An 18,579-nucleotide genomic window follows, 5' to 3' on the forward strand; every position below is an offset into this window, starting at 1 on the left:
TGTGAAGAAGACAGAGGAGGCAGATTTTTCTTATTTCCTTTTAAGAACACCTTATTTCCTTTTTTTGTGTGGTTTTTTTTTTTTTAATTATATGTGTGTGTGTGTATAAATATAAAATTACATATCATAAAAATCAATATTGAGTGTGACACCTTCCTGTAACAATTCATGTAATAAAAGTGAGTTCATGCTCCAGTGTTTAAAGACAGACCCATGGAAAGGAGAAAGCATTTTCTTGCATTTTAAGACCTTAACATGGGTTTTGAAACCAGGGCTCAAATAAAAAAAGGAAAAAAAAGAGAGAGAGAGTTGAAAGCTTTGCTGCATGTCACAGGGCACCTGAGCTGTTCGGGTTCTCACAAAATCTGACCCCACAATTACAAATGTACCAAACTGGGGATCAAATTTGAAAACCAAAGAAACCTAATGAGATAAGCAACGAAGACCTGAACATACAGACTTTGCTATGCATAGTGACAGCTGCATCAGTTAAAGCAGCCCATAAATAGAACAGCATCTCAGTGCTTTATGTAAAGGACAAAGCCACCTGAAACACCCAGCACAGATGCATTTCTTTGGTAGAAACCCCGGCTAACAACCAGCAACGTGAGCCCAGCAAGGTCCATGAGTCACAGTTAATTTCCCCCCTCTCCCCCCACTGTGCTTCGGTGTGCCCAGCTGCCACACTGAGAAAGTTACTCAGCACCAAGCCCATGGCTGGTGAGTGCTGTGCACAGGTTCCATTTTGTTTTAAGAAAAGAAAACAAAACCCATGCTCCCATACGCTCCCATTCTCGACTCTTACCTATTGCTTGGAAGGGAATCCGAGACTGCGGAGCTGCTATTATTAGCAGACCCTGCTCGTGTATTTACCTGCAGGCAGGGAAAGAATCTTTATCAGTCGTTTGTGTTCAGAGGACACTATTCTAATTAACCTGTAATTTGCCATGAATTTCTCATTTCACTGCGAAGGTTAATTAGCTTGTTGCTAGGCATGCCGATGGTTGAGGTCTTGCCTGTATGTAGGTTAGCAGGCTATACAACCCACGGACCACAGAATACAATCCTCTTACACACTTAGCTAGATAAAACACAAGGAGATGGGATGCCCACCATTTATTCTTAAGATCTGCACGATCCGTCAGTATGTTGGCAGTGCTGTGCATTTCAGGAGCAGTCATTGTGGACCTGGATGAACCAAACCACCCCAGAGATGGCCCTGCCGTGGGCCCCACGCTCCGCTGTATCACTGAGAACAAATGAACGCGCTATTTTTGCTTCCAACTCTTTGAACTAACAGCAGACATCAGTTAATAACTGAATATTAAAATTTAAGAACCTTACAAACAGTGCTTTGAAAAAAAAAAAAAAAAAAAAAAAAGAAGCAATTCCATCTTTATTAAAACTGTATATATAGATACCACAGCCAACACCCAGCAGATGAATCGCTCTCCCATCCTCACACAAAAAATCTGCTTGTCAGAGCTCAAGAAAGTGCAGTTTTATTTGACATTTCAATAAGTGGAACACAGCATTACAAATCCATCTAACTTTACTGAAACAATTATTGAAATTCATACCTTCAGGCCATGTATGTTCCGTTTCCCAGGAGGCTTGCAGGCTGAAACAGTAATTGACTAAATTGTAGAACACATCAGGGCCATTTACAAATTTGCTCAAAATGAATCTTTTAAAAAGAAATGAGGGTGACACCAAAATTAGCAGAGAGAAATGATTGAAAAGTGCCTCCCAAGACCCAGAGTGGGAATTACGAACCAGGATTTTTAACTTGCAGGAGTGAGCATTTATAAATGCTAAGAGCTTTCTGACACCATGTAATATAAATTCTAATTTCTGCTTAAAACACATCAAAATTCAGAGAACCGTTGGATTAAATTATCAAATTCTTTTTGTAATTCAAATTAAAATCAATATCTTATGTCATTGTATTTCTACGCGCTGTGTTTGTCTGACATTCAACAGAAATATTTGCAAGAAGTGTTTTAAAGGAACCGAGCTGCCACGTGCCATAAATTAGCCATGTTGTCAAACACAGCTTGTTCTAAATGTGGAAAAAACACATCGGGGCAACAGCAGCGAGCCTCAAGAAACGAAATACTGCATACAAGCTGTACAAAATGCCACATTTTGGCTACAGACGTACAAATGTGGCACCTCACTGTGACATCTGGGCTCAGAGAGGAGCAGGCTGCTCGAGGAGAAGGCATTTCCTTCGAGTCTGCGGAGCTGCACGCTGCCTCGCTTTCCTTTCCAGTGGATGTGCTTTTGTCAAACGTTAAAGCCACAAAGGCTCCCAGCTCCATGTTACAGACAGCTCCCATTTCCAAACTACAGTGCCCTACAAATGGCATGTTAAAGGGCCTGTCACTTTTGATTGATTGTCTGAGGAGGGATGGATTTGATTTTTCTCTTTCTCCGATGCAGATGCATTTCACTTCCATTTTTGACAGCAGGAAACAGAACTATTTATTAGTCAGAAGGACACAGATGATAGTTATTAAACACATCAGTTAGGGCCAAGCTGGGCCACGTGCCTTTCAATGACATTAGGAATTACCACGTGTGCCTTAGAGAAGGAAAACAGTATGGAACTGTGGGCAGAAAAAACCCTCAAACAACAATCAGGAAGCAATGAGCTATTCTAAAACACACAGAAGGATATTGTAATATTTTTCCCCCAAGAGATGAAAATCAACATCTTGAACTAAATTTTAGGAAGCCAGTATCTTTCTGACTTACACTTGAATTATATATATCACATATGGTATTGTATGAACACATACACACAGAGACTTCATTCCTTCCACGGAACACAAAGTGAGAGCATGTACGTACATCTGTGTATGCACACATGTACATGTATGTATATAACACAGACAGGACTTGTGTGTGCATGCACTACATACATACATATGTAAATATACAAAATAAACTAAATAACAGCTTTCCTTCCTGAAAGACCTCAGAATTATTAACCGAGAAGAGCACAGCCGAGATGAGACAGAAGAGCAGGTGGGCAGTGGCTGATGGCTGACTGTGGGGTTTTTGGAGCTACTGGAGGCTTCCCCACAAGTCAGAGGAAGGCTGAAAGGGCAGAGAGGGCTTGGGAAGAAAGCTCTTAAAAAGGGAGAGCCTTCAGTTACAAGCAGAAAGGCTGCATGTCAATGATGAGGCGTCAAGGTGAAGCAGCAACTCTGCTCAGAAGCAATTTAGAGGAGTAATGGCAAGCCAGCTGCAGGGAGAGGTGCGTGGTTGAGCCAATGGTGGCGAAGGGCCATCATCAGCATGCCAATGAATGCTGGGTCTGTACAGTCAAAGATCACCTTTGGATGGAAAGCAAACAAACAAAGGAGCTGGCAGAAGGAACAGGAATCCATTGGGCTGCTTTTTCAGGAACAACCCAGTTACCTCCAAAGGAGAAGGTTAAGCCTGATTTGTGACCTCAGAAGGGCTCCTTTTCACACATAGCCATGCCAGCTACTGAGCTTCTCCTGGCAAAATATCCTCAATTTGCTCTCAACCAGACCCTGTGATCCTGAGTTGTACCCCCTTTGCATTCCCCTTGCATCCAGACTTCTTTTAGCTCAGAAGCCCAGCCTCCTTTGGAGACCTTATTAGCACGTGCTTGAGAAGAGTGTTGGTTAATTGCCCAATTCAAACTTCAGAGAGTTGTAAGTAATGTTTAATTGGGAAACTCATGGTATGATTATTTGTATAATACCAGTTAAGTGAGAGTAGTTTAATTTTTAATTATTTCAATTAATTTATTGCTGGGAGATTTACTTGGAGAATTTAAAGCTTATCTGCTTCATCAATTAAGAGCCAGATTCAAAGACTGGATACTGAGAGAATCTGAATGAATCAGTGGAATTATGTAATGGATTCATCTCTTTTTTTAGACCATTACTTGAGTTCAGAGAGCGCGGCACGTTCCCAAAAACCTGGGCAGCTGCCCACGGATTTTTTGTTCAGGACGGAGTGACCTATTTTTCAATGGCCTCAGCCTGCACAACTGATTGCATCTTTCTCTGTTCTGGAGAACTGTTAAAGCACTTGTGATGATGGTGCACTAGCTGCCCAGATCTCAAACATGTCATGCACAGAGCCTCTGTGACAGACAGGATCCCATTTAACAGTGACACGTCGCATTCCCCAAGTCTGTTAGGATGATTAACATATTAAAATGCATAGGAAAATCATAAAAAAATCCAATCTTTCTAAGCACCCCAAAATTAAATTATTCATCTGCTTTGGTTTGAATACAAGCAGGACCATCGTCAATGAGTTTCTTAAATGTACATAAATATGTACTATGCAAACTGAATCTTGTTAGTCTAATTTACTCCAGTAAATTAGCTATTTTATATGCAATAAATGTAGTTTTCACTACACTCCCCACAATAATGAATTCTTGTATCCAAATTAAGAGGTAAACATCATGTTATGTGCATTTAAACCTCTTGAAAACATAACTGTTGATGAAACAGTTTACTGATATAATCATTGTTGATTAGAATTTGTTAAGCATTACCTCTTGGATATATCTGGAGAGGCTCTATTAACTGTCCATTTACTTGCTGTTCCATTACAGTGGAGTAATACTGCAAAGAGATTAAAAAAAGAGATTACTCAGTAATGTACGAACAGTAGTAAGTGCACTTATGGATTGTTTAATTCACTGTACATTTTTTTACTGCCATTACAGATATCAGCCTCTGCAATGCTTCCTCACCACTTGTGCTCACACAGCAAAGCGGAATGAAAGGAACACAACCAAAGGGTGGCAACAAGCAGCATAGGAATCTGCTCCTCATTCAACGATGTGCATCTCAGGATCACCTGAAACCTGGGCACGCTGCAGCAGTCTGAGCAAATGCAACATTGACAGCAAACACAGCAGCTGCCATGCCTGGAGAAGCTGGGAAAACCAGTCAAATGAGGAAATAAATATAGTCCAAGGGAAAGCAAAAAGTGACATTAAGGAGACTCCAAGGGAGAAAAGAATCTGCGAGCTATCCAGGAATTTGCAGAGCTGAAGCGCGGCCAGGGCAACTGGGGCCACACGCCACATAGGCAGAGAAGTCACGCAGTCCCTTACTGTTTTCATTTAATGCACAGTAGGGTGTGGAAAAGCCACTGCAGCCATCAGGAGACCTTGGACTACTGCACTTGTGTTCTACTGGGAGCAATCTGCAGGGAAAGCACATTGCTAAAGGAAGGCTGAGCATGGACAAGAGCGATGCAAAAGCATCTGAAACCGTCAATATTTAGGAAAACAGAAAACACCAAAGGTAGCACGAGGATGAAGAGTGGCATTAAGCAATGAGATGAATATTTGGATTGAATAAAACCTTTCCCAGCCAACCTTCTTCAAGGAGGAGTGAGCACCCACCAAACAGAGCACAGAACCGTGAGACCAGTGACAAAGCAAAGTGGCCCCGGGGCAGCAGGCAGACCTTTCCCCATGCACTGCCTGTCAACCACACATCTCTCACCACGATGTGTTAAATATCGAGAGCACATCACAAAGCGCATTTCTTCGGCAATCCCCGGGCATCTTTGAAGCAAACACGCTGGCGGTGGTCCAGATCTCCATGGCATAAATCAGTACAGCTCCGCTGACTTTCATGCTAATTCTCACCAGCTGAGTGTGGTCTAAGACTTCAGAATGTCACTGTTACCACTTCTGGTGATACTATTACTCAAATTGGCAAGACTGGATGTCAACAGGAAAAAAAATCCTGAGTCTGGATGAAACACGAGTATTTTGCTCACGCCAATGATTTCCCACAACGCAAGCATTCTTTATTTACACAACTTAAAAACTGAAAGAAGTTGGCTAGCTGCTGAACGTTACAAAATGTTGCACTCTTTGATAACGGGATTAAACGTGAACTACACTGAGATGGGCACCACAGTCAATTTGTGTGCAGAACCTCATTCTGCTTCCTTTACAATACAAAGACCGTGGCCTGCTGCGATAGACCAACAGCTTCACAGAAACAAACATTTCAGTACTTCTTTTTTCTCTGATTTTTTTTTTTTTTAATTATTAATTCATGCTAAGAAACAGGAAGAAATTTCCTCTTGTAAAAAAGAAATCGTTTTGAAGAAAATTGCTGAGGGCTTGAGCATCCGTCCAGCCCCACCTCCTGTGTGTACATTGAGCACAGTGCCTGCTGCTTAAAGCATTTCCCTCATTAAAGTCTCACCACAAGATTTCTGAGGAGGGTATCTTGTTCATAATAGTATGTAAACATATAAATCCACATCTTAAACAACCCCACGATGCATGCTTTTGCTGTGTTTATACAGAGCAGATCTATTCATTACAGAAGCCCATTGCTTTGAAATAATCAGTGGGGTTTTTCTGGGAGTCAGGACTACCTGCAGCCTTATTTCGTATCGTGGGTGGCCACGAATAACAAGGCAGACCCACTCCCGTGCCCTCATTCCCAATTATAAAAAGACATCTGAACCTAACGGTTATGTTACCTGAACCCAACAGTCAGGCCAGAACTGCTCAAGAAAACGCAAAGTTGGTTCTTTTTGTCGTTTGTTTTTTAACTACTACTTTCCTGGTGCCACTCTGTGACCTCGAGACATATACATACAGTATAAACAGATATTACAGACTCTCCAGAATAATAAATTAAAATGAACATACACAAAACTACATTTCTTACCAAAAAAAAAGGGAGAGGAAAGCGTGGCCCTCTCCATTACTCAACCGGTGATGACAAGTAAATGAAATATCAATCATGTAAGCTGTCAACCTTTTGGGACAGCAATAACTGTTAACAAGTAGTCTGGAAAAATTGTCTGAAAATGACTTGTCCTCCACATATGAGCATTTGAGGTTTCCGTGGAAAATTAAGATGCCAGTGGCTATTTGGAACATTGTTCAGGTATTCTTTTTAATGGAAAATTTGCCAGTTATTGATCCAGAGCATGTACCCCTTGCTTTCAGAAAGCTGCAAGCAACTTTCCAATCAGAGGCTGTCAAAAAAATTACTGCCTTTTTATAGCGATACAAGACAACAGCTAAAGTGCAACCCCAGCACAGCTCAATGCTTGGCTATAATTAACTGCAACGGGCAACAGAAAAATGGTTGTATTCACCATTCCACAGCATTTGCATGGGCACAGTGCAAAGCATGGACTCTGTGTGATCTGTGTACTCTGAAGTAATTCCAGAACTGTCCAGAAGCATTCCTGCTGTCAAATGCTAAAACCAAAAACCCGAAGATGAAGGGTTGGCTCAGAGCAGCTCTGCCAACGCTCTGCGCAAGGAGCAGATCCGTAATCTCAGAGAATTACGCATTCGTTCTTAATCTGAAAGAAAGCCTCCCACTGCAAAGCAGCAATGAAGCGGCCAACTAGTTCAAAATGAACATTTCCAGGAAAGGAAAGCTGCTGAAATGGAAAGGAGTCATTTAAAGACTTAAAATCCTATCATTTAAATTAAATTAAATTAAATTAAAGACTTAAAATCCTATCATTTTTAGGGGAAATCAGAGTTGAGCAACGATAGTGTAGTGTACTGAAACTTTACCAGTAAGCTTGGAAGCACGGGAAAGCGGTGACCTTACAAGGGTGTGATTAACTGCAAGGCTGTGCCAGGAAGATGGGAGTTTTCCAGTTTAACAGCACGGCAACAGACACTTTGTGAGGAGCAGCAATAAATGCAAGGAACTTCACTGGGGAAGCACTGCCAGTGATCTACTTATCAAACTACACCGATCTACTATCAAACAATACCGAACCCAACAAACAAGCATAAAATCCCTTTCCTTTCTTTCCCAAAGCTGTTTTAGTGCTCTTCAGTACCTGACCAGCAATGCAATGGTCTCACCTCCTCTGCAAAGAGCAATCACACGAGCGGTTCCAGAGCTCAACCCAGGGATGCAGCCCTTCTTCCACCCCAGGACAAAGTTGGGGCAATGCCCCAAACCTCTCTGATCAGAGCCCTCCAACAGAGCTGCAGTCACTGGCTCCAACCAAAGCAGCCACGGCTGGCACCGATGCGTTTGATGTTAGTGCCACTCACGTAATCAGAAGTGCACTTTGCAACCGACTACCATTCCATTTGACTTAGAAAAGATCCATTTGTTATTTATTTGTTATTTCCTTGCTATCCATTTCATTTCAAAGAAAAGGTTAAATGATTTTTTTTCACTTCCATCTGCAACTTGAAACATACATCTAAGCTATATTGAAATTACTGTTTCAATAAGTAACCAAATGCTTTATTTCTGTAGTCTGATTTTATATTTATAGGTATCTTGACAGATTTTACATATATCTCTGTGCATAAAGACACAGACCTGCACATTTCTCATACTAAAAAACAGAAAATGTGTCTTTAAATCCTCTATGAATACTGAGCCTGCAGCTACAATGAAACTCTTCTGTTAGGAGGGGTGAAACAGTCTCCAGATGAAAGTAGATTTTGAAAAATTTTTAGAGCCCAGGGGTTCATTTTTAATGAGCCGTTACTTTAAGTACTGCATAAAAAATACAAGAAATTGATAGTCCATTTAGCCTGCACTATACCTAATGCAAAAGTCATTAAGATGCATTATTCTTAATGTTTATGATATGATCAGTAAGTGTACAAGTCTTTTTTTAAAAAGTCAAGCATGACCAGCTATCTCACGTGATGGAGGTTTTAAACACCTACGCTTAACGTTACGCTGGGAACGCTGCAGCTCACATTAAAGATTTGACACGTGCAGAAACACAGGAACAGAAGCTGACAAACATGGAAAGCATCAGCATTTGTCATACTGCACCTACATAGGACAGCATGGCCTTCATTTCTTCATCGCTTCTGACCGTAATCCGATCTCCGTCCTCATCTTCATCTAACAAAGAAATGCATCACATCATGAACAATGGAATAAGGAGATGCACGACTTTAAATCCAAGGGTGGTTGGTGATTTTTTTGCCTGGACTCTTTCAAGTCAATGAAAATAAGGATATACGAGCCCACCACACAGGTAACCAAGTACTCAGGAAATAACAACACACGGTGATTTCAAATATTAATTAACAAAGACAACAATTACATATAAAAGGGAAGCACAAATGAAACACTCTAAACTTTGCTTCCAAGAATTCTTCTATCACCAGAACCTCTTCAGAAGCTGAGAACCCCATACCAAAACCCTTTCAGTGGTTATTCCAACACAGCAAACACAAAGCAAGGTTTCTTCATGTGTTTTGATCCCCCCAGACAGAGTCAAGTTCGGGCAGAAGTTAATTTATTATTATCATGTTGACATTTACAGTGATCTGTTTTCCTTCCAGAGAAGCCCTCTGCTCTCACTGCTGTCCTCAGCAACCTCAGCCTGCCTAGCTGATGCCAAGGTCCTCCCATCCACATTAGCTTCATGACACATTGACTTAAATTGGAGCTTAGAAGTGGGCACAAATCTACATGTTTATAGAGGGAAATGCATTTACAGGAGAACAGCAGCGTGCCAACAAGCAAAAACAGTTGGTGTTTTTGACCACGGGGCAACCACAGCTCCGTGCTGAGAGCCGTGGACACAGGGACAAGGCAGTTCTGGCTTTGAGGCCCTGCTGTAGGGACAGAATCAGAGCAAAGGTTGGAGAGGCTCCAACAGAGCAAGGTGTTTAGAAAGAGTAGTAAATATGAAGGTGTAGAGGAGGAAGAGCCATCCCAAAGACAGACAGCAGGATCCAGCAGGTGCAGATGCAACAGGGAGATAAATCCCCCCACCAGCACCAGCTGGAACAGCAGTGTGCTCCCACACTGTGCTTGCTGCACAACCAGCCCCGTCCTCTCCTCCAGCCCCAGCTCAGTTTGCACACACTCAGCACCAGGAGAGCTGCACAAGGGCTGTGGGCACAGACCCCTCCCTTGCAAACCCATAACAAGACGTTCATTTCTTTTTATTGCTCCAGCTTTGGGGAGAAGGGAGGGCTTAATGATCTGTCTCCAATTTTTGCTGCAATCTAAATATCTGCCTTAGATACTTCAAAAAAAACCAACAAAGCCTGTTGGTGTACACCCCCATTTTACATTTATTTTTTTCCCCTTGGATCATGAGCTTTTTTGGTCAGAAAAAGGGCATCTGTTGTGATGAACCTCGGACCCACCTGAGCTGGGATACCTGAAGTACTACAAACCCCTACTGAACACCGAAAGATGAGGATACAGAGTGAATGCAATTATTCCTGTTTGGCAGGGGGTTGGACTCCATGATCTCTTGAGGTCCCTTCCAATCGCTGCAATTCTGTGACATGGATTTGGATCTGGAGCAGATACGCTCACTTTGGGACACAAGCAGAGGCTGAAGTCTGTCTGCAGCTCTGCTACATGTGCTGCCTGCAAACAGCCCTCCCCCCAGCAAATGGAAGGTGACTCTGTTCCCCTGGATGAGAGCTCGCTCCTGCATGAGAATCTGGGAACGGATCTAAATCAACTTAAGATTCCCCTGAGAAAAAGAGTTTGTTCATTCTAGCTCTGAAAACCAAGCAGCTCATTCTGAGGATGCAGAGAAGAGCAAAAACACTGCAGAAAAGAAAATATAAAAGACAAATAAGAGAGAAAAAAAAAAAAAAAAAAGTAGCATAAAAAACCCTTAGAATTGCACTTTAAAAACGTACCAGGAAAGAGCTATGGGCCACTGGAACATGAAAGCTGGCTGAAGAACTAGATGGCACAGCCGTGTCCTACAAGAGCCTTGTGGAAGTTTAACTGATGGATTGCCAGCTTGCTACAACTACTTGCTGAGGTTACCAGCCTGCAGCGAGTCATGACTGATGAAAAGATTAAGAAGAGTTAGCGAGTTGAAACGCAATGCTTCCTCGCCTGGAAACATCGTAGGCAGAGAGCAGGAGGAGCTGCAGAACTGCTCGCTGGCCAGAACCCAAGGCACAGCCGTGCTGCAGGAGCGGAAGTGAAGGAGCTGCTGTACAGTGAGCGCAGCCAGAGCTGTGCATCAACAAAGGGACTGGAGTGAAAAACAGAAGAGGAAAACATATGTCAGAGAAAGGGATAAAACCTCTAGACAGGCCTGGTTTGAAGGGACAAACTGAGCTGGGACCACTGAAATGAAAAAGTAAAAGCTGGAGAACTCCTAGAGCTCAACTGCAAAGCATTTCTAAACATCACATATTACTCCTTTCAAATGACAAGAAATTAACTGCAGAGTTCTCCGAGTTACAAAAGTCCTGATAATACTGCAAAGAGAATAAACTCAATTTAAAATGTGTCGATGAAAAAGCAGGAACTGTAACCTGGCATTAGAAAAGCAAACTCTAAAGTAGTCAGGCAACTCCTGAAAAGAACAAAACCAGATCAGAAGGTATTTCTCTTTTCTGTGCAGAATCCCTCGCTGTCCTGCCATAGCAGGCACAGCCCCAAACTCACCAGACACAATGCACGGGTTCACAAAGATTTCCAAGCTTCTCTACTTGCCTAGAGCACAGCACAGCAATGCGATTTTCCAGCACATTAGGGAAGCAAAAGTAGAACCAAAAAATCCTATGTACTGGCTGGATTTTGCTAATGTCACTTAAAATGGAGGAAGAAATCCTAGCAAGATACCAAATAGCGTGCAGCAGATGGTAAACAAATATTATGAAGCAATCTTCACAAAATCTGCAGCGTGTCACAAATACACAAAATGGCAGAGTTTGGATAAAAGGATCATAACAGGCCATATGTTGTTAGTGATTTTATTTGTAGCAATGTGTGATTTGGTAGAGAAATCCACATAAAGGTCCAATAGCAGGAGAAGCACAGCCCCAGGTATGAGCCGCAATGGGCGATGCCCTGTAGATAACAATAACCAAACAAACAGCTGAGGAGGCTACACGAGGTGGCAATTATCCACATCTGAAGAAGCAATGAAGCAGGTGAGAACAAAGCTTGAGCTGGAAAAATCCAGGCATTCGACGTGGATAAAGTAACCAGAAAAATCAGGCATCGATATACATAACATATTTTAGATGCCAGTTAAATGGCAGGGGAAATGGTTCTGTGCAGATGTAAATGACAGACTAGAGACATGAACTGAAAGCACAGAAGCAGATGTTGGAAGACATGACGAAATAAGTATTTCCAGGAAAGTTCTACACATGGTACCATTAATATGGGCTACTGCCCTGATGGCACTGCCTGCTATTGGTGCATGAAGTTCAAAGAGAGCTAATGGTGATGGGGGAGGGATGTTCAGAAAAATAATAAAATAACAAATCATATTAAAAACAAATTTAAAAGGCAAGGTCTGGAGCCATTGACAGTTTCCATTCTTAGGTCTCTGGTATTTTAGAAGGGCAAAACACAAATGTGAAAAGAACAATGGAGAGAACTAAGGAGCAGCTGAAGGCTCATAGAACAATTTCCTTTGATTATCCACACTCGGAATTCACCTTAAGGCCCTGAAAAAGGGAGAAATGGTAACAAGAATGCCAGGCCCTATGCTGGCCTATCTGCCTTCACCATCAGCATCGCTACCTGACTCTCCTCGGCACCTCACTGCTCTTCAGACAGGGCAATCCCCTGGGGTGTCCATTCAAAAATAAGAGTGCTAAGAGCAGAGCTGAAATGGTGCTGGTTGAGTATGTCAGTATGGACTAAATCCACACTAACACAGCCACCACAAGCTCTCCTAGCTCAGCAAAAGCACGACACAACCCCATACACGAGGAGAAAGCGCTGGCAGGGACAACCGGCAGGGACAACCCAACCTGCAGCTTGCTCCGACCCCACACACAAGCTGTTCTTCTCAATCAGACCCACGGGGCCTTCCAGAAGTTATTACTCTCCCAGGTCTGAGCAGGTGGCACATCCTGCAGCTCTCGTGCCTCCATCAGGAGCTGAAGCTCAGTATCAGGGACACCACCAGCAGGGATGCTGGAAGCGGGTTGATGGTTGGACCTCATGATCTTACAGGTCTTCTCCAACCTTACTGATTTATTCTATCCATCCACACCTTCTACTCTTGCACACAAGGGAGGTAAAAAGGAGATGGCATATAGAGCCTGTGCCCAGCCACAGAAGGAAAAAATGAAGCAACTCCCATTACTAGCAGTAACTGGAGGTGCAAATACAGCCATGCTGCCATATTGGGTAATAAAGCTCTATGTTGTACCAGATTTCTGTACAAACTATCACTCCTTTGACTTCTTCCACAAGAGGATAAAATTTGCAATTCAGACCTACAGGTACTTTATACTTCTCATTTAATTCAAGCAATATAATTGCAGTGAGGAATAAGAGCAAGGGAAGGTCATGCTGGTAATTAAAGCTGTATTGTGGAAATATGCTCACTCAAGTTGTGATTAAATAATAAAATATTACTTAGTCAAGTATCATCATTAAACTTGCATTACTGCATAAATATTTAACTGTAACATATAATGAACATAAACATTATTTATTTAAAAAAATGACAACCCCATAATGCAACCAAGAAGCCCGTTTGTACAAGTCATACTTACACTCAAACGCTGTTGTCGTTGCATCTGGCAGAACTTGACCGATGACATCCTAAAATGTAAAGAAGAATTAGCTACGTAGCAAAGGGGAAATGCCTGAGACAACTCAGAGTAAATCATTCTAATTGCTCCCCAGCTGCAGGCAGGAGACCTGAAGTCCTGCGCCTCACTGCCGCCCCAAAACCACCAACTTATCAGTGCACACCACAAATCAGTGCAAATCACTGCTCTCTCCTCCTTCCTCTCCACGTTACCTCCAGGAATACCTTTTTCTTTTTAAATAACTCAATCATAACTGCAAACAAACCAGTTGTCATCCGCTGCTGCAGTTCAACGGATCAATTTTTACCCGTGGGTTATGGAAAAATGTACATCTAACTCATGGATGTCATAAAAACAGAGGTTTATGAATAGCTTTTAAAGCGAGAAAGCAGTTTTTCTGTCTCAGTGCTCCTGCACTGCCCCGATTGCTGGAAGGAGAGCTCTCCACACGCTCCGACCCTGCAGGGCGACCTCACTGCACACCTCCACCTCCCCGTCCCACAGCTCAGAAACGTGGGGCAGCATCCACAGCCCTGCTTTGCATCCACAGCCCTGCTTTGGACCAAACACAAACCCTTCCTCTACAGCTAAATTCGCATACGGAGAACTGCTTTCCCTCCCCCTCCCTCTTTTTTTCCTTCCCCGAAGTCTTTACCCCCAGCACTCACTTAGAATTCAGTGCAAACATTCTGCTGGGATTTAAGTCATCCCGGCCTCCCAGTGCATGTGCCGTTGTCAGCTCGGCACGGCTGCAATATGTCATGTCGGGGCATGGCAGAAATGCACAGCATGGTTTTCTCCTTCCTGCTGCCTGATTTCTCATGTCAGGCAGTCTCTCTGCTGACAGTGTCACAAAGTGATTAGAAATTAATGCACAGCAATATTTATTGCAGTACGTGCACTGTGAGCATCTCGGGGTGCTAAGCACTCCCCGTAACAAAGCCTTAGCAATCACTGTCCTGTCACTTCTGTTTTCTCCATATCCTTCATCTGAGTGCAGGAAATTAAACATTCTGTGCAATGTTAAAGAGACACAATTAATATAATGAGAAGCAACAAAGATTTCCACAGAGCTAACTGAAGCAAATAATATTTCTCAAAACTTTCTCCTGTCTCTCCAGTTCAGATGCTAAAATAAATGAACTGTCATTTAAACTATTAATTTGATGCAAAAAGACAAAAGCTGTGCAATACAGCTTACCTAATGATTCCAGCCATAGAGACTGTAAATCCACCTGACCACAGCAAGACCCGAAATGCTTCCATATTAACCCAAATCTTTCTGGCTATATGGGTGGACAGCTCTGCAGATACTCGGTCAAAAGCCAGATGAGCTGTAGCCTTTGTCCTTAACAAGAAATTAGGGAAGACTGTGCTGTTAACTAATTACTTCTAAATCTATGTAGTTAAACACTGAAAATTCCTCGGCAAACACTCTTTAATTGCATTAGGCTTAAGCCACTGGTAAAACATCAGTGTGGGAGCACACGGAGACTTGCATTACATGGAGGTAAAACTGGGTATGAGAAAAGCAGCCCGTCTGGGGATGTCTGCAGACTGAGAGGTTCGTAAATACAGGACAGGGAGGGATGTGTGAAGGCCCCCGAGGTCTGCCAGGAGAGCTCTGCAACTCCCACTGCTGTGATGGCACTGCGACAGTGATGGTAAATTCTTTATAATATCCTTTTTTTTCATTCAGGGACTTCTTTAAAACGAGTAACAGCAGCGTACCACTCAAGAGCTGTTCACAGCCTTATGCCAACAGTCAAAAAGACCCCACCACCAACAATACAGCTTTGCTCTGCACAACTTCCAGTATTTCTATGAAATCAGTGCCCTGAAGAAAATCCATCTGAGCATTGTGTGCGGTGAGCTCCCTCAGCTGCTGCACAGCACCTCCACACCTCAGACCTCACAGTGACCCAGGCTTAAAGGATTACACTACATTTCTACAGACTGTGTGCAGTGGTTTTCTGCGATCACAACAGAGATCACAAGGAACAAAATACTGTGGCTTGTAAGCAATTACTTCAATAGGATCATATCTGATAGCTTCTGTTCCACCCTACAAAATGAAAAACCTCCAACAATGAGGGAAATATCAGGGAAAGGGCAGCCAAAAGGAATTCCGTCAAATCCGCCCTCTAGCAAAACTGTGGAGCACTTATCTTGGGTGAGCAGAAAACGCAAAAGCACAGCCTTTAAGAACAGCACAAACATTGAGACCATGGGCTCCGTTCTTGGATCAGTTAGAGCTCATCTCATCTCACTATGACTCCATGAAGTTATCCTGAATTAACACCAAGAACTTAAATGCTCTGCTGACGGCTCGGGCAAATGAATCCAGACAACCTGATGAGAAAAATAAGCTCACTGTAATTCAATTAGTGGTGCCTTTAAAATAAATCTGTTTACTGGTAACTCACAGGTCTGCAAAGCTGATACACACCGAACATATTTAAAGTGACATTATGAAGAACAGTTCTTAGCACCCACTTCAGGAAAGCAATCGAGCAAATGCCCAACCTGAACGCAGCAGCAGTGGCACCACTGGACACAGTCCTGCTGCACCCAGGCCAGGGAGCAGCACCGACCTGCAGCTATTAGGGGTGCACACAGGCCGCGTGCTTTACTACCAGACTCGAGAGATACAGGGAGCAGTGGGGCCTGACCAGAGCGTTGCTATTCCATAATTTACTTTAATAGGGAACATCTCAATTCTCCACACTATCCTTAATTGGCCCTCCATAAGCCCCCAGTGATTGCCTGTGAGGAGAAATCACAACAAAGACAGGAGGACAACAAAAGGTTTGTCCCACTTTGGCCCTCCTCGCTGCCATCTGACGGCAATGCATCATCACCTGCTGACACACCGGGACACAACAGCATTGAACATCCCCTACTTCCAGCAGGATGACACGGCTCCCCACGGTGCCCAGCTCTGATCACTGACAATCACCAACACCAATGAACCTGATGCATAAATCTGTCCCCTTTCCTTAGGACATTTCAAACCAGAACAACTCCCTGGCTGTAAAATGGGAAGCCTAACCTGCTGAAAAGCAGAGAAACAGATCTGCAAGATACCCAATAGATCTTCTAGCTGGATGCAAGCAAACATCAAGATGAGCACCAAAATCATATGTGGAGACGGGAAGCATCAGAAGCCACCTGTTTGCGTGACTTCAGCAACAGTGCAGAACAAGACCAGCATTGCAATCATCATGTGCACCTGCAGATTTTGGCTTCAGAGAGTGGATACTTGTATAACTGAGGCTTGCTGACCACGGGAACTGCCCTCAGCAGGAGGAAGAATGCTCTGCATGACCTTTGGTATGGTGGAGTCCCTCAGCATTGATTTGCCATGCACGTTCAGTGACAGATCCCCTAAACTGCTTCTCCAAATATATTAGCAGTGAAAAGAGTCCTCTCTGACGAGGGATGCACAAAGCTGAAGAGCTGCTGACACACTCTCCCTGACCTGCTCATTTTCCACACCACCACTCTCAGAAAGCATCACCTCCATGTGGTCACAAACTGCTGCCAGCGTGGATGGCTCCGGGGGCAACTCCAGGTCTGTGCATCCATCGATCGCAGTGCCCAGCTGCATTCAGGTGTAGAGGACTCTGTGGGCTGCTTCAGGTCACTCAGTGTCCTCACCTAACAGGGCAAACCCTAAGGGCTACACTGGCAACTGCAGAGCCTCACGTGTAAGACACAGGTCAAGCACCAAGTCACAGTTATAATGCCTGAACACCTCTCTAGCTTCACAAATTCCCAAATAAATCACGGAATCACTGGGTTGGAAAGGACCTCCAAGATCACCAACCCCAACCCATCCCCACCACGCCCAATAACCACATTCCCAGTTAGGAGCTCTGGTTCCTGCTGCTCCAGCACCAACAGCACTTGCCGTCATCCCACTGGATGAGAAGCTCCAGTGTTACGCCCATGTACCTCCAGCTGCTTTGGTACCAAAGTGACACAACTGAGACTAAAAAACAAAACAGCTTCACTGAGCCGTGACCACCACACCTGCAGTACGGGCAGAGGGGCCACGAGTTTCAGCAACTCCAGAGAACAGAAAGAGCCTTCGGAGAGCCCCAGGGCAGCTCAGGGTTGAGGATTCAACCAGCCCAGAGAGCAGCGAGCAATGCCATCACCAAACCCGGCTCGATTTGGTGATTATTTCCCCATTTTTGCGGGCAGGAGGCGGCTGGCAGCCCACCCTCAGCAGCACCCACTCACCAGCACGTCCCTGAAGAGAAGTTGGGGCGCCGAGTGCACGGTCCAGTCCACGGCCCCGCCGTCGGGGATCTTGATGCGGATCACCAGCACCTGGTGGCTCTCCATGGCGCGGGAGGGGCCGCAGAGCAGCCAGAGCATCCCCGCCCCGCCGGGCTCACATGCTGCGGGGCCGCGGGCCGGGGGCTGCCCTGCGGGGCCGGGGCTGCACCGCCTCCGCCCCTCCCCGCCCGCAGGAAGGACTCGCGGCCGCCCCGCTGCCCCGGAACCAAAACGGAGGAGCGGGGAGGAGGAAAACGAGAAAAAAAAGGGGAGGAAGGAGGGGAGGCGGCGCCATGTTGAGAGGCGGCGCCATGTTGAGGGGAGGCGGCGCCATGTTGCGGGAGGCGGAGCCACGTTAAGGGGCGGCGCCATGTTGTGGGAGGTGGTGCCATGAGGGGGGGGGTGTCTCTCCTCTCCGGGCGTTTTTGCCCCTACGTTATGCTGTTTTCAAGAGGAGAAGCGTTACTGAAACGGCGCTTCAGATTAGCGGTTCTGCGTTAAATATATAAAAATGTGTGGAATGCGCCTGGTAGAGCCAGGCAGTCGGAGTGACGGAGCCGCCCCATGTGGTGATGTCCCCTAAAACCTCCCAGGGCTGTTCTTCCCTCGTGGTTTAAGCGCAGCGCTGTCCCAGCAGCCACAGACCCGCAGCACGCTTTTCCTGCTTGGTTCAGTGGGAGAAGAGCATTACCCTGTGCATTTTATCACCATCTCGCACGTTACCTCACGTGACAAACTGAAGCATTTGGTTC

At 44.5% G+C, this 18,579-nt stretch overlaps 1 protein-coding gene across 2 annotated transcripts in view; it reads right to left on the reverse strand.

Annotated features, from left to right (window-relative positions):
* MAP2K5 (mitogen-activated protein kinase kinase 5) overlaps window positions 1-17,926 on the reverse strand; it is a gene marked incomplete at both ends in the record, with an annotated part of 110,928 nt that extends 93,002 nt beyond the window's left edge. For both annotated transcript variants that reach the window (XM_079541166.1, XM_079541165.1), the window contains 6 exons: window positions 806-873; window positions 1,581-1,621; window positions 4,553-4,622; window positions 8,821-8,888; window positions 13,502-13,550; window positions 17,789-17,926. In XM_079541166.1, the coding sequence (XP_079397292.1) occupies window positions 806-873; window positions 1,581-1,621; window positions 4,553-4,622; window positions 8,821-8,888; window positions 13,502-13,550; window positions 17,789-17,926 (434 nt within the window). The remainder of the gene's footprint in view (window positions 1-805; window positions 874-1,580; window positions 1,622-4,552; window positions 4,623-8,820; window positions 8,889-13,501; window positions 13,551-17,788) is intronic.
* Between the last annotated feature and the right edge of the window lie 653 nt (window positions 17,927-18,579).

Source organism: Tetrao urogallus, assembly GCF_951394365.1.
Source record: "Tetrao urogallus genome assembly, chromosome: 11".
Lineage (NCBI taxonomy): Eukaryota > Metazoa > Chordata > Aves > Galliformes > Phasianidae > Tetrao > Tetrao urogallus.